This window comes from Brachyhypopomus gauderio, chromosome 5 (assembly GCF_052324685.1).
Source record: "Brachyhypopomus gauderio isolate BG-103 chromosome 5, BGAUD_0.2, whole genome shotgun sequence".
In the NCBI taxonomy this organism is placed as follows: domain Eukaryota; kingdom Metazoa; phylum Chordata; class Actinopteri; order Gymnotiformes; family Hypopomidae; genus Brachyhypopomus; species Brachyhypopomus gauderio.
Window position 1 is genome coordinate 60001 of NC_135215.1, and position 15000 is coordinate 75000.

Consider the following 15000-nt stretch of genomic DNA (forward strand, 5'->3'; position numbering starts at 1 on the left):
CTGACCACCAGTCGTGCTAATTAATGTTATAAAGACTTGTGGATTAATTGCGGTTGACCACAAAATTCTTCACATCAGTTTACTCTCTTTCATTGAGTAAACTAATACTAGACACTAGATATCAGTGCTTAGGACGAAGTGACATGGTGTTGAAAGTTTTTTTTCTCAAGGGAAGTGATATATTTGGAACACGTCGCGGAAAAGTTTCATGCGAGCGTGCATTTCTGCTAATCTCAGCCACAGTGGAGCACACGATGGCTATCTGACATTTCCAGGTGTCATTTTGAGAGCTATGACTGCCACAAATAAAACTGAAACATGCTGACATAATGGTCATATTAATAAGATATGCTAAAACGGTAAGCGTGGGTCATCGAGTGAGGCACATGTCTGGACTGTGCACTTAATCCGTGTGAAAGGCTTAAATGCGATTTAGCGGTATGCTGAAAATCAAGTGCTCCTGCTTATGAGCGGTGCTTGTTAGCTAATGAGGACCCTGATGAGTCTCGCAGGCTTCTGTGGAGTGTGCCACCAGTGCCAGCCAATCACACGCTCTCCTGCGAAGTCAGACGAATTGCAGGAGTCAGCATGCTCTGACAAATTATTCTTCGTTAAATGCACAAGGCACTGCGACCGGGTAGTGAAATGCCCTGTCTGTGTTAATCGCAATCTTTAAATGAGTTTTAAGACCACGATTAGCGATCTATAAATTCAGTTATAGAGTTGACTCTAGAAGGATCTGTAGATGAGTACTGCTCACTGTGGATGGCGGGACGGGAACGGGGTTCGGACGGACGGACGGACGGACGACGACGGCTGCTTCTCGGTGGCTCAAGCTTGCCCTGTCCCACAGATGCTCCAGTCTGCACGAACACTCGTGCAGGGAGGTTTGCCTGGAGGCTTTCTGAGCACTTTACTTGTTATCTTTTTCACTTGCCCCCTAAAATCAGTTTCATTCCAGTACTAGCTAGAGTGCGATCATCCTGCAGGGAAAAATCGGCTCATCTGCAAGTTCACAAAGCACACCCTGCAGGGAGACCAGGCCTGAAATGTGAAACACGGTCCATGTGGTCTTCGTGAACTCGGATGACACGAATCTCCACATTTTTGCCTGGACTGGATACAATTTCCCAGTGAAACTGCGTGGAGCAGGCAACCGTGTTGTGTGCAACACCAGGGATGAAAGAAGGCAGGAACTTCAAGCGTTTGCAGATATTTGATTCGTTAGAAAGTGACAGCCCGTTTCAGTCCGGCTGTCTGACCACTAGGCTGAAAGAAGCGCATGTGGACAGCTCCGTAACGCTGTCTTCGTTCAGTTACAACATGTACTCGAGGAATGTAGCCTATGTTACTTGTTTAGGCAAATTTTGTCTGGGTTTTGCTGTTAAAGAGAATTTGACTTTTGAACAAACTGCAGGTTTCAGACTCGCTGTGGAAGCCGGGAAAAGGTCAGCGTTGCTCCAGGTCACAGAGGAGATTGACCTTCGTAGGACGCTGAAAATGATGTCAGCAGGGGGAAAGATCCTGAATCCAGCCAAAGGCACAGGGGAGCAGGGTCACTCAGGTGAGCAGAACGCACCTGCACATAGCTCGGAAATCCCTCAAATTACACAAATATGTTAACCATGTTATACCTGCCGTTTTAAAGGACATGTCAGTAACATATTTGTAACTGAAAGGGCGATTGCTTTAAGTCAGCGGCCACGGGTGAATGAAGTTACGTATTTTGCTAAGCGCGTGACTCAGTGTGTAGTGACGGGGCGGATTCCGTCACTTTAATCGTTAGTCTCAGCAGTGTCCTTGGTCTGAACATGTGTTATGTCACCCTTACAATAAGACAGTGACACACCACACTCTTGTTAACAGTGGTTTGTTTGTATAGGTTTGGCTCCTCCTATTGTTTGTGCGTGTGTGCGTGTTTCTGTGTGTGCGTGTGTGTGGACTCTACAGTTCCATTGAGTCAGTCTCTTCTGAGGTGATGTCATGACTGTAATTATGTGATGGGTTTAGTAAGATTAGTGAGCAGACGAAGTCCACGTGTATAATTTGCGTAAAGATTTGCAGACATATTTAAACACCAATAAGTGTACCTACTGAAGAGCATGATGTCAATCTGTGAGTGCATTATAAACTGTAACTGTTAATCATAAACTAAATAAGAGAGGTGAGAGGTGATGAAACACAACTTGCATACACTGTCACTGTACAATTTTTTTTTAAGTAATCTCTAGGAAATTGTTTATTTAGTGTGTGTGTGTGTGTGTGTGTGTGTGTGTGTGTGTGTGTGTGTGTGTGTGTGTGTGTGAATAGGTAACATTTTTAAACTTCAGCAGAAGTTAACTAGGCAGTGGAAAGTCGAAGCGTTTCTAGATCAAGGCGGTGGGCAACACTGTGGACTGGACTGGACTGGTCTGGTCTGGTCTGGTCTGGTCTGGTCTGAACTGGACAGGTCTGGACTGGTCTGGTCTGGGCTGGACTGGACTGTTCTGGACTGCAGTACTGCTTCATTTGTACATTCATGCGCTGATGTCCCCTTGTTTCGCGGTGTGTGTCCACTACCCCCCTACCGGAGTGTCCCTCCACCAGGACACACCCCGCACTGAAGACGAGCTTGTGGGAGCGTTGGCTTCAATCTCGCTCCGTCACTGCTGTTCGTGGTTTTGACTGCAGTTGTTGTGGTAGCAGTGGTGTAGTCTGTAGGTGTAGACATGGTATTTGAGCTGGTTCCTCTTTGGAGACAACAAATATGTTTTATTGACTGACCCTCCATTGATGGGCTGGCTTCCTCATACAGAAACACAGCTGGACCCTGGTTTGAAAAGCTTTGTTTTAAAATGATTGTCTTAACAAAGCTCTCTCTCTATCTCTCTCTCTCTTTCACTCATCTCTTTCTCTGTAACTCTGTCCGTTTATCTCTCTTCAACCACTCTGCCCATCTCTCAGATATGGAGTGTGGAGAAGAGGAGGTGGACTTCAACTGGGAGGAGTATTTAGAGGAGACAGGAGCCACTGCTGCTCCTCACACATCCTTCAAACACGTAAGCTCACACCTCACACACACAAACACACACACACACACACATATGAACAACAGGCACAACTAGTCACACTTTCAAGATATTACATTTAGTGCATGATACATTCGATACATTCTGGCAAAACCTCTGTAGTGTCCTACAAACCTCCCAGATTAAGATAGTAAGGATGGGCAGACTCAATTTGGAAACTGGTCAAAGTGAAACCCAAGCTCATATCAAAACATGGACCACAGCCAAGAAGAGACTGCCAAGTTATCTGATTGTTTAAGAACCGACTTTTAGAGACTCCTGCCAGTTTAACCCCAGAAATGATGTCAGAAGCTACTGCTCCCTCAGATCTGTGTTCGAGACGCTAACTGTGGAGTACAACATTAGGAGCAACCACTGTCTTCATGTCCTGTCTTCACTGTCCTGTCTTCACATGTCCTGTCTTCACTGTCTTCATGTCCTGGCCCAGGTTACAGTGGGCCACGGCTGTTCTGTGCGTTTTTTAGTCAGTATTTGTGGTACAGTGTGCTTGGTCGGTGGGTGGTTCAGGTGTAGCCTGTTCCCATGGTGATGCTGCGTTGTGATCACAGGTTGAGCTGAGCCTCCAGAGCAGCTTTCAGCCTGGAATGAAGCTGGAAGTGGCCAATAAGAGCCGGCCGGACACGTACTGGGTGGCCACCATCATCACCACGTGCGGCCAGCTGCTGCTGTTGCGCTACTGCGGCTACGGCGATGACCGCAAAGCGGACTTCTGGTGTGATGTCATGACAGCAGACCTCCATCCTGTAGGCTGGTGCACACAGAACAATAAACACCTGCAGCCACCTGAAGGTAACCCCCCCCACCATAAAATATATATTATATGGGTTACCAGCAAAAGAGAATGTTTCGGACACAGGTCCAAAATCAGCTGTGTAAGCAAAGTTCTTCACACTATATATAGTGTATAGAGAGAGAGAGAGAGCGTGATATTATATTGTCTTAAACAAATTTTCTTTTAAATGTAATCTCCGTGTATTTTATTAATAACAGTAGCATGTTCAACTGCTCATGAACTGAAGTATTTAATCAGCCATTGACACGCATTTCAGTGCATTTAAGCATGTAGACATGGACACGGTACCCAGCTGAAGTTTGAAGTTCAAACCAGGCGTCAGGAGGGAGGAGAGGTGGCATGTTGGTGCTGGATGGGATGGATTGAGTATTTCAAAAACTGCTGATCTACTGGGATTTTCACACACAACCATCTCTAGGGTTTATAGAGAATGTTCCAAAAAAGAGGAAATGTACTGTGAGCAGCAGTTCTCTGGGTGAATATGTCTTGTTGATGCCAGAGGTGAACAGAGAATGACTAGACTGGGTCGAGCTGTTGGATAGGCAACAGTAACTCAAATAACTACTCATTGCAACTGACATATGCAGAAGAGCATCTCTGAATGCATAACGTGTTGATCCTTGTAGCAGTTAGGTTCAAGCAGCGGAAGACCACACTGGGTGCCACTCCTGCTGAACAGGCAACCGAAGACACAGTTTGCACAGGCTCACCAAAATTGGACATTAGATTTAGATAGATAGTTTGCATGGTCTGATGAGTCTCAATATCTGCTGCAACATTCAGACGTTTGGCATAAACAGCACGAAAGCATGGATCTATCCTGTTAACGGTTCAGGCTGCTGCTGGTGGTGCAATGGTGCGGGGGGATATTTTCGTTGCACACTTTGGACCAGTTAAGCATCGTTTAGTTGCCACAGCCTACCTGAGTATTGTTCCTGACCATACCCGTGCTTTCCATGACCAGTGTCCTCATCTTCTCATGAGATCTTCTCAGGATCGCAAAGCTCAAATCATCTCAAACGGGTTTCTTGAACATGATAGTGAATTCACTGTACTTACATGGCCTCCAAGATCTCAATCCAACAGAGCACTTTGTGAAGTGGTGGACAGTCTCATCATGGATATGCAGCTGGAAAAATAAATCTTCTTTTGTTTTTGTTTTTGTTTTTTGTTTTCTTTTCATGTTTATTATGTCAAATCTGCGAGGGACGTTTATAGCACCTTGTTGAATCAGATCTGAAGGCAGATATGAAGGCAAAAGGAGTTCAGATCTGGTACTGTCAAGGTGCACCTAATGCAACGCTAAATAAAGGAGTCTATGTGTATAGATCTCCCTCCGACAAATTCAGAAGCACTTTGCTTGCACAGCTGATGAAGGACCTCTGTCCGAAACGTTTCTCTGGAAACTTTGTGTACTTTGCTACAATATTTTATCTGTCTGTCTGTCTGTCTGTCTGTCTGTCTGTCTGTCTTGTCTGTCTGCACACACACACCATTTATACAGTATCTGCAGTAGTCACATACACACATGCTTAAACATGCAAGCACAAACCCATGTATGCAGTGCGCTTTATACGACAAAGATAAAACCGAATCTTCACACGGATCTTAAATGTGAATTTTCATACACTGCATAGTTTAGTGAAATAAACCCATTCATCTGTGTCCTGGGTATGTCCCAAGATGCAGTGCCCATTTAAATAAATCTCACACACCCACCCACTCGTTTACTCCATCATCGTATCAACAGCTACCATAACCATTATTTGACCGTCATCCCACAAAGGACTTTATTAATTGCATCGCTGCTCATAGGAGGGTATAGTGAACAGTGAGTCCAGGGGAGTACACACCCTGCTGTAATAAGCGCTCAGACGGGTTATTAGGGACGCGTGACACGTGCACTGCTGCAGAGTATAAATGAAGACCATGTTCGGTGAAGATACTTAAACCAACCTGGACAAAAGTGAATAAAAATTCATTACACGGTGTAGGAAGTCTTTCCGTAATATTACCATGGATGTCTGCACGCTGTGTGGCGCGTGTAAGGGGATGCGATGGCTGGGTGAATTATCTTGTGGTCTGCATTCAGCTGTGCTACCAGAGGTCAGAATAGTCAGGAACGATTCTGTGCAGCTGAAATTTGATCATCAGCAAAAAAAAAAAAATGAAATTTGAATCTTCAGAGCTCCCAAGTGTTTGTTCTGTGTTATTTAAGCCTTACTGTAATGTTCTCCAACTGAGCCTGTGTGTTTGTATTTTACCAGGTTTCAAAAGCTCTGTGTGTGTGTGTGTGTGTGTGTGTGTGTGTGTGTGTGTGTGTGTGTGCTTGTTTGTGTGCGTCAAAATTTCATGACAAATAAGTAGAACACTAAATACACTTGAGTTAGATATATATATATTTTTTACTATCCATAGTATACGTATTTCGTGCGTTTGTGTGTGTGTGTGTGTGTGTGTGTGTGTGTGTATTTGGGTGTGAGCCTCTATGGGAGGCTCATTTTATGCATTCATAAGTAATATGGCAATTTAACCACTATTTTACCATCTTTTTTGCAATCAGATGTGTCTTAGGTTGAGACTGCACCAAATACCATTTATTTCTGTGGAGAATTTAGATTTTAGATCCTAAGAAATCAAGTAACTGATCAGTACAGGCATTGTCATTCTACTGACTGTACCTACTAGTACATCACCCTTGAACTGAAAACATCCCATAATGTGGTTTTGCGTCAGAACTACCTGCTTAGTCACAGAGGTCCAGCCTGCTAAGTGACTCATCTGCATGGTTGAGAGCCTCAGTTTTCCATCATTTCAGTTTCACTGTTTAGTGATGATAAACATCACATGGCTGCAGTTTCCTGACAGCATCACGGTGATTAGATCACCTCGGATATTCGGGATGTCAGGAACAGGCTTTTTAAGATGCAGCCTGGGCCTGTTTTTAGGAGATGTCACTCCAGAATGTCCAACGTTTGCATAAGAGAAGATACACTCAACAACTGAATTGAATAAGAAAACCATTTTTCGCAACCGAGTTTTAGCCAGTGGGAGAGTCCTTGATCTAGATTTCAAATGTTTTAATATGAGAACGACCCGAGTCTAAGAGTGCTAGCCCAATTTATATGCTTTTTTCGTTTACCATGGTCTGACACTTTGCCAGTGTTATGGTAGAGGTATTAGGTGGAGTGGGTGTGTGTGAGTGTATGTGTTTGCATATACGTAAGTGTGTGTTTTTCCAAAGCTAAATGAAAGCTGGGTTTGTACTCCAGGGACCATCAGCAGTTTTGAAATACACACAGGCAGCAAGAAAAGTCGTATTACTGATATAAATGAATGAAGTAGTCATACAAACGAATAAGTGTATTATTATTTAAAAATATTAGACTTGCTTTCTTTAATTTAATTTAATTAATGCCCCACATGCTACTTTTATATAAATTACATTTTGAGTTATGGTAATATAAGCCATGATTAGGAATTATATTCCATATTATGTTATTTGTCTGGATATGATAATGTGAGAATAGACTACAGATGAATATTTTACTTCATAGCATTTTATGGGAACTGAAGACTATATTATATATGTGGCTTTTAATATGTATTTAGACTTTATTTTGCATAGTTGTCCTTTGAACTGCTATAGTAATGAATTGTGTGTGTGTGTGTGTGTGTGTGTGTGTGTGTGTGTGTGTGTGTGTGTGTGTGTGTGTGTGTGTGTGTGTGTGTGTGTTTAGCATGTGTGTATCTGTTAGTCACCTTTGTTCCTGTCTGTTTGTTTCTCAGATAACGTTTACCTCAGAGCAGGTAAGCCGAGCCTCTCTCTTTCTCTTCTCTTTCTCCCTCTTCCTTTCTGTTCCTCTCTTTCTTTCTGTTTCCCTCTCCTTCACTTGCTCCCTGTCTTTCTCCTCACTCAATCCCCATTTCTCTGTTTCTCTCTCACTCCTCCCCACTTTTTCACTTTATTCACTTTGACCTTATTCGCTTTCTCCATCTAAGTTTTTCACACACTCTGTTTCTGTGTCTCTGTCATTTCACAGTAAAATACCCAGGGTTCAATTAAGTTATTCAACCCTGTGAATTTTATTGTCTACCCCCCCTCCCTCTCCCTCCCTCTCTCTCTCTCTCTCTCTCTCTCTCTCTCTCTCTCTCTCTGTCATGTGTGTAGGTTTGTTTTCCTTTTTGGTCTTTCACTGGAACATGTGCTCTCTCTCTCTCTCTCTCTCTCTCTCTCTCTCTCTCTCTCTCTCTCTCTCTCTCTCTCTCTCTCTCTCTCTCTGTCTCCCATGTCTGTCACTTCTCCTGCTCTTTCTTCAAACGCCCGGCTTTTCTCGGACAGATCTGTCATGGCTTTCCACTGCTATTCCTTCTTTCTGCCTGTCAGCGCTCTTTCTTTGCTTTCTTTCTTTCTTTCTTTTCCCTTTCGTTCTTTCTCTTGTCCCTTCCTTTACCTTTTTCTAAAGGAAGCGACTGCAATAGACTTGCTTGCCTGCATCCGTCTGCATGCTTGTCTGTTAGGCACGCAGCGTGTGCATGCAACACACAAAAGAGAGAGAGAGAGAGGGGGAGGGACAGACAGAGAGAGAGAGAGAGAGAGAGAGAGAGAGAGAGAGAAGTTAGTTTGTATCTGCATGAGTGTGTGAGAATGTGCATGAGTGGTTGTAGGTAAGATATAGATGGAAAAAGTAGCTGACAGGTCATATGGGGGGGGGAGTTCGTCGTCTAGCAGGTTTCACAACACACGGTCATTCATGCATTCACACACAAACAAGGACATCTTTATCTTTCCTTCTGTGTCTTACAGCTCTGACAGGAGTTTAATAGGAAAGATCACTGTTATGGTCTACAGTGTTGGTTAAACAGAAAAGTCAATTTCCCAGGCCACATGTCATACACCCAGACCTGCATTATTTAGAAAAATAACTTGCCCTCAGATTGCCCCAAAATGTGCCTAAAATACTTTTATTTAAGTTACATAAGACACAGATCTCGTCAGATACATGCAGTTGTGAGGATCCAGACTCAACCTAATATTAGCTTTTGGGTTACACTGAATGCGACGTGATGTCAGGACGTTAACAGGCTACTGCTTCAGAACATTAAAGAAAATGTAAAAGATTTTGGTTTTAGGGTTTTAAAGTAGAATGAAATGCAAATGTTTTTAAATCAAATGAAGACGGCTTCATCAGTCAGAAGGCTTTGATGAAATGCATTTATAATGTAATGTAATCTCCCCTGACTCTTATTTACACAAATGACAAACCCGCAGTGTTAGCTGGACTCCTTCGCTGATTCATACATGCCGCCCATTACAAACCAACCATTGACTGAACGGACAAACCACGTATACTTTTGAAGGTGAAATCCCAGGTTAAGCTGGTAAATATCTGGTGTGGATTTGTATTGTGAGTTAATGTGAATGAAGTGATCCTCCTGTACTTAACTGTGTGGATTTCACAGCCTGACCAGAGTGCTTAGCTGCCAGGGGGGTTGTTGGCATGGCAACGGCCACACTCTCTCGCCGTAGTGCTACTTAAGTGATTAACACGCACACTCGTGCTGGGGAGATTACATGCTGTGAGACTCGGCACCATTCTGGGACAGGAAGTTGCAAACATGCAGGCGCACACACGCACACAGACACACACATGCACGCAGCACAAAATTCTCAATATTGTAGCTATTGTTTCTGAAGTACATGGCAGATAATGGTTGTTCTCATTTGCTTAAAAACATTTCCTGAAACGTGGCTCACGTTATCAAAATAGTTTGCTCACAATAGTTTGATCTGTGAGCTAAGAGCTAGGATCATTGCGCTGGGAATTCAGGCCCAGTTTTGGCACCCAAACTGAAAAAGAAAAACAAACAAAAGTCCAATCACAATGCTAAACATCATGATCAGAATTCCACAAAGAACAAGATCTCCTATCGTTACCAAATACTGTTATAAAAAAAAGTCGTGTTCACAAAGATATGCTCTGATGTCACTCTTATGCAATTGTTTGTTTATTATTTATTATGGATTCTTATCTAATCAAATCTCAGTTTAAAGGAAACACAGAAAACAAACAGTTTCATTGTCATTGACTTGTTTTTGTAGGCCAGAGACTGGGAAACATGAAGTGTTGACATATTCACCATTTCAGAGAAATAACACAATTCTGCAGCCTTGGATTTGATTGGATGAAAGCTTGTAAATGAGTTATCTTGCAGTGGTTTAGTTGCAGATTTTAAGCAAGGCATTAATGTTTGCATAGGATCACCTTGACATACAAGTCTGGATGTGTATACACACACACACACACACACACACACAGTGTGGATAGTTTTAACATTTGGACAGTTAACGGTAACTTAGTTTTTTACGGTAATCAGGCAATATTTCTTAGTAACATGTCAATACTATGACAAAGTGTGTGGCATTTGATACTTTCTGATGTCTGCTAAATCATTAATAGGTGAACACAGTTGTTCGTGCTGTGGATCGGTGCGTGTGTGTGCGTGTGCGTGTGTGCGTGTGCGTGTGTGCGTGCGTGTGTGTGCGTGCGTGTGTGTGCATGCGTGTGTGTGTGTGCGCATCCGCATGGCTAAGTAGGTATGTGCCTTCAGACATTTACATTATAGAGCCTCATTTGTAATGTATATTGTACAGAATGTTTTTAGACAGCAGCAACAAAATATCATCACCGCGTGAAACGCCTTTAGTTCCAGAATAGATATCATTCCTTCGGCCTTATTCAGTGAGCCTATCAAATCATTTTCACAAAACCACATGCTACTGGTTCAGACCAAAATAACCCTCCTGAGTAATTTTCCTCTACTAGGGTGTATGATATTTCTTTTTAAAACATATGCCGCCACCACAGATACATGAAATTTGTATCTTTGACCTTTCTATTGATGGGCATAGAAGCCCTGTTGGTGATTGGCCGTGGGAGGAGGAAGTGGTGTTAACCACGGTGGAGTCCCAGCAGCCGTGGTCGGGGCGGACTCCTCCTCCTGAGTCAGGGGAGGGAGTGTCCCACCTCCTCACTGCACTAGTAACTCCTCCAACTCTCCTCTCCAAACTAATTGCTTTGATTATGTGAGTGAGTAAGCGCGTGGATCCTAGATCTGACTGTGCCGTTTAGAGAGGAGTTGCTGGGAGTTATGCAAATGCAGGTTTTTGCATGGTGAATATCGCCTCCACAGCAGCTGAGGGGAGGGGGCAAAATTAGGAAACCAGCACGTCTCTGTCTGAGGCATGAATGTATTATCATCTCTGACAAGGGGGTGTGTGGAACTTGAAGCATGGGGGGCGGGAACGTAAGAGAACAATCGAAAATCCAAAATAAACAGACAAATGTCCGAATGAGAGGGCGAGTTGTTGCAGTCGTCATGGCAATAGTAGTCACAGGACAATTAGAATGAAACAAAGCCAGCACAGTGTTTTCTAATTTTGGCGTAGAAACGAGTGATATTTAATTGTAATTCATGACTCGGAGTGGGGCTCCGTGTTCGAGGGGGAGGGTTCCTGTTGTAGGCTGAGGCAGCAGATTGCGTTATTGAGGGCTTGATGACGGCTCTAAACTGCATCTGTAAAAATAGTCAATCTATTTCCAACCCTAAAGGATCAAACAGGGAGAGGAGAATAGATGGGGGGAAACTCATTGGGAGAAGCAATTCTCCTGCGTTCTGCTGTACGCATACGAAGCAGAACCTTTATAAGTTATGGTTTCTTTATCGGCTTTTGTTGTTTGCCGGCTTCCTTTATTCAAGGGCTGCATTCTTGTGCTTGTCCACTGTTACTGGCCTAAAGCCAGAGCAGAACCAGCTAGGCTAAAAAAGAAATTGGTGTTTCACACCCACAGCCCAAGTCTCAGTGTAGGTAATCTTGTTTTTGTCCAGCGTCTACTGTTCGTACACCTGAGGTACTTCTGTAATGTTTTCTTGATGGCTACTCGTCCCCTCCTCTGCATTGTTGAGGGAGCCGCTGTCGTTTGTTGAATAAAAAAATGTGACGGTGGGTTTGATTTCAACTCGGACGTCGGCGTGACACGATAAATCCACCGGCTCTTCCCGCCCCCTCATCCCTGGCCCACAGCCCCTCCCGTCTTTGTTTACCAGAACGTTCTTTCAGGGCGGAGATCACACCCTCATAAGTGGTGTCATGTGATATGGGGCGTCGTGACGCTAACGTCGCGGACGCAGCGACGGTGAATTGGGCTTGTCTGAGAGTCGCAGGTTTAGCCTCCCTGACCTGTGTTCAGAGGTCACCTCCTTCCTGCAGAGCCCGGTGTTAATCTCAAGGCCTGTGTTCATCTAATCTGCGAGGGATGTGTATTCTGAGCACCGCGTTGACAGACTCGGTTGAAATACCTGTCCGCTAGCTGGTCGGGCCAGTGCGATCAACGTAGGCAGTGGAATCGTACCGTGGAATCGGTTTCTGACTCCTGCTGATCGGAGTTCGCACACCGTTTCTCAAAAACTGTGCAGGATAGAATAGAGGCTGCGGATTGGCGTGCGGTGAATGTGGAGGAGGAGTTAGAAAGGTGAAAGGTCATATGTAAATGCAGTCTGTATGCACGTCAGATGCAGGTGTCAGTCTGTAACACACACACACACACACAAGCACAATCAAGCACACAGATGCTGCTCACACTCTGGCTGTCCACTTTTCTGGCCATAAATGTTATGACGCTGGACCTCTATTGGACTGTGTGTGTTATGAAGTTGTGTATCACAGGTGTGTGTTGAGTGTAACTCTCCCTGTTCACAGCTATTAAAGAGAAGTACAGCGACTGGACCGAATTTCTCATTAATGAGCTCACTGGCTCACGGACAGCACCAGCCAATCTGCTTGAGGGGGTAAGTGTGTGCTTGTGTGTGTGTGTGCTTGTGTGTGTGTGTGTGTGTGTGTGTGTGTGTGTGTGTGTGTGTGTGTGTGTGTGTTTTTGTGTGTGTGTGTGTGTGTGTGTGTTCATCAAAGTCTTCCAGAAGTAGTTAAGAAAGTATACAAAGTCACAGCGAGCTGACGTGTGCATTTCTTCTCTTTCCCCGTGTGTGTTTGTTCTCTCCTACTCTCACCCCTCTCACCCCTCTCACCCCTCTCACCCCTCTCACCCCTCTCACCCCACTCACCCCACTCACCCCTCTCACCCCTCTCACCCCACTCACCCCACTCACCCCTCTCACCCCTCTCACCCCACTCACCCCTCTCACCCCTCTCACCCCACTCACCCCTCTCACCCCTCTCACCCCTCTCACCCCTCTCACCCCTCTCACCCCTCTCAGCCACTCAGGGGTAAGAACACTGTGGATCTGATTGTGCCAGGCTGTGTGATGGAGATCCGTGATACCAGCGATCCATTTGTTTACTGGGCGGTACGCGTCCTGCGTAATATCGGTGGGCGGCTGTGCCTCAGCTACGTTGGATTGGAGGACCCCACACACAACTTCTGGATCTTCTACCTGGACACCAGGCTCCGCCCCCTAGGCTGGGCCAATGAGAACCACCTCTCAATGGAACCGCCCACAGGTGAAACATTACCAGCTCCCCCCTACTGAGAACCTGATTAAAAACTTGTTGAACTTTTTTAATTACTTAAATTCTTAAACTGTGCTTTCGCGCACTCTTGAGAATCAAGCCTAGAGCGTACGTTTCGTGTCGTGCTGTGAATGAACAGGCATTACCAGATGAAAATAGCTCACTAAAACATCATGGCCCAGTTATTGCTCGTACTAGACTCGTAAGCGTGCCATTATCAGTATCTAAGTACCCTCCTCCCAAACTTTGCCGTAGACCGAGGGTTCAGGAATAAGGCCTGCACCTGAAGCTTTTCCATTCCTAGCAAATGTCTCTAGGCAGACTTATCTGGTACTGGGGTGTCTCCTTTTAACCCCCCCTCCTTGTCCACACTGTCTCTTGTTAATTAAAGAGGAGGAGGACGCACGGGAGGTAAACCACGGTGAGATGCCGCTGCCAAACTCCGCTCCGTTTGGGTTTAGTCACAGCGAACACTGTCTCAAAGCAGCTTTACAAGAGCCAGGTCTAGACCCCTAATGAGAAAGCCAACGGTGACAGTGGCAGGGAAAAAAACTCCCAAGGTGCCAAGTGATAATACGTGATTCTGAATAAATTGTTTTTGGTTGTAAGTGTTGTTGTGGAAAGGATGTCTGGGGCTTTTGAGCAGCACACAGCCGTTTTCACGTACAAAGCTGTCCTTTTCTGTCTCTCTTGTGAGCGCACACACACACACACACACACACACATAACCACATATGCACATACAAACACACATGGGCACACAAGCCTGAATTGCAATGACCCCAGGGATGCATGGTGCTCAAACTCAGAAATGTTTCTGCGTGTGTACACTCTACATTGCAGGTTTAACCATAAGCATAAATGGTCTAGTTCCAATAAATGGCATTTGACTAGTACTGAATTTGTGTTTCTGTGGAAGCTGTGACTCAACCATATTGCGTTAAACTGAAGTCTTATCGTGCTGGATACTGTAGTAACCCATCTGAATTATTTTCATTTTAAAAGACTCTGAGCTCAGCTGAGAGCTAAGAGCTGTCTAAGCGTTCCATTATATTGCATGTGGTCTGGTACCATCGCTAATGTGTTTGCTGTTAACTCGGTAGCTTCTGAACGAATTATCAGCAGCACCGTGTTTAGGTATGTGTGTGTGTATGTGTACACATATGGGCGTGTGTGTGTGCATGTGTGTTAGTGAGTGAGTCATGAGTCATTCTCCAGCTTTTCGGGAAAAAACAGATCTATATCACTTCCGTAGAATTGTGGGACGAAATTATCCAGTTGAAGTTCTAAATTATTGCCCAACTTCCAGTGTTTTTGAGGAGGTTTGTTTAAATTTACGTGTTTAAATAAATCCGTGGAGGTTTGTGCAGTTACGTAGCAACCCACATGGACCAGAAGCTCTGTGTGAGTGTGCGCTGGTTAACATGTGGATCGATGGCCAGATGGATGAATGGGTGGAGGTGTGGATGGATGGATGGATGGATGGGTGGAGGTGTGGATGGGTGGAGGTGTGGATGGATGGATGGGTGGAGGTGTGGATGGATGGATGGGTGGAGGTGTGGATGGATGGCTGGAGGTGTGGATGGATGGATGGGTGGAGGTGTGGATGG

General features: G+C 44.7%; 1 protein-coding gene across 2 annotated transcripts in view; it reads left to right on the forward strand.

The window, feature by feature from the left end:
* Positions 1–15000, forward strand: part of sfmbt2 (Scm like with four mbt domains 2) — a 31224-nt gene that overhangs the window by 3755 nt on the left and 12469 nt on the right. Inside the window, exons 2-7 of one of the 2 annotated variants that reach the window (XM_077004660.1) lie at positions 1418–1564; positions 2944–3038; positions 3617–3857; positions 7651–7671; positions 12623–12711; positions 13138–13381. In XM_077004660.1, the coding sequence (XP_076860775.1) occupies positions 1501–1564; positions 2944–3038; positions 3617–3857; positions 7651–7671; positions 12623–12711; positions 13138–13381 (754 nt within the window). In that variant the 5' untranslated portion in view covers positions 1418–1500. The remainder of the gene's footprint in view (positions 1–1417; positions 1565–2943; positions 3039–3616; positions 3858–7650; positions 7672–12622; positions 12712–13137; positions 13382–15000) is intronic. The other variant, XM_077004661.1, reaches the window with a different exon arrangement.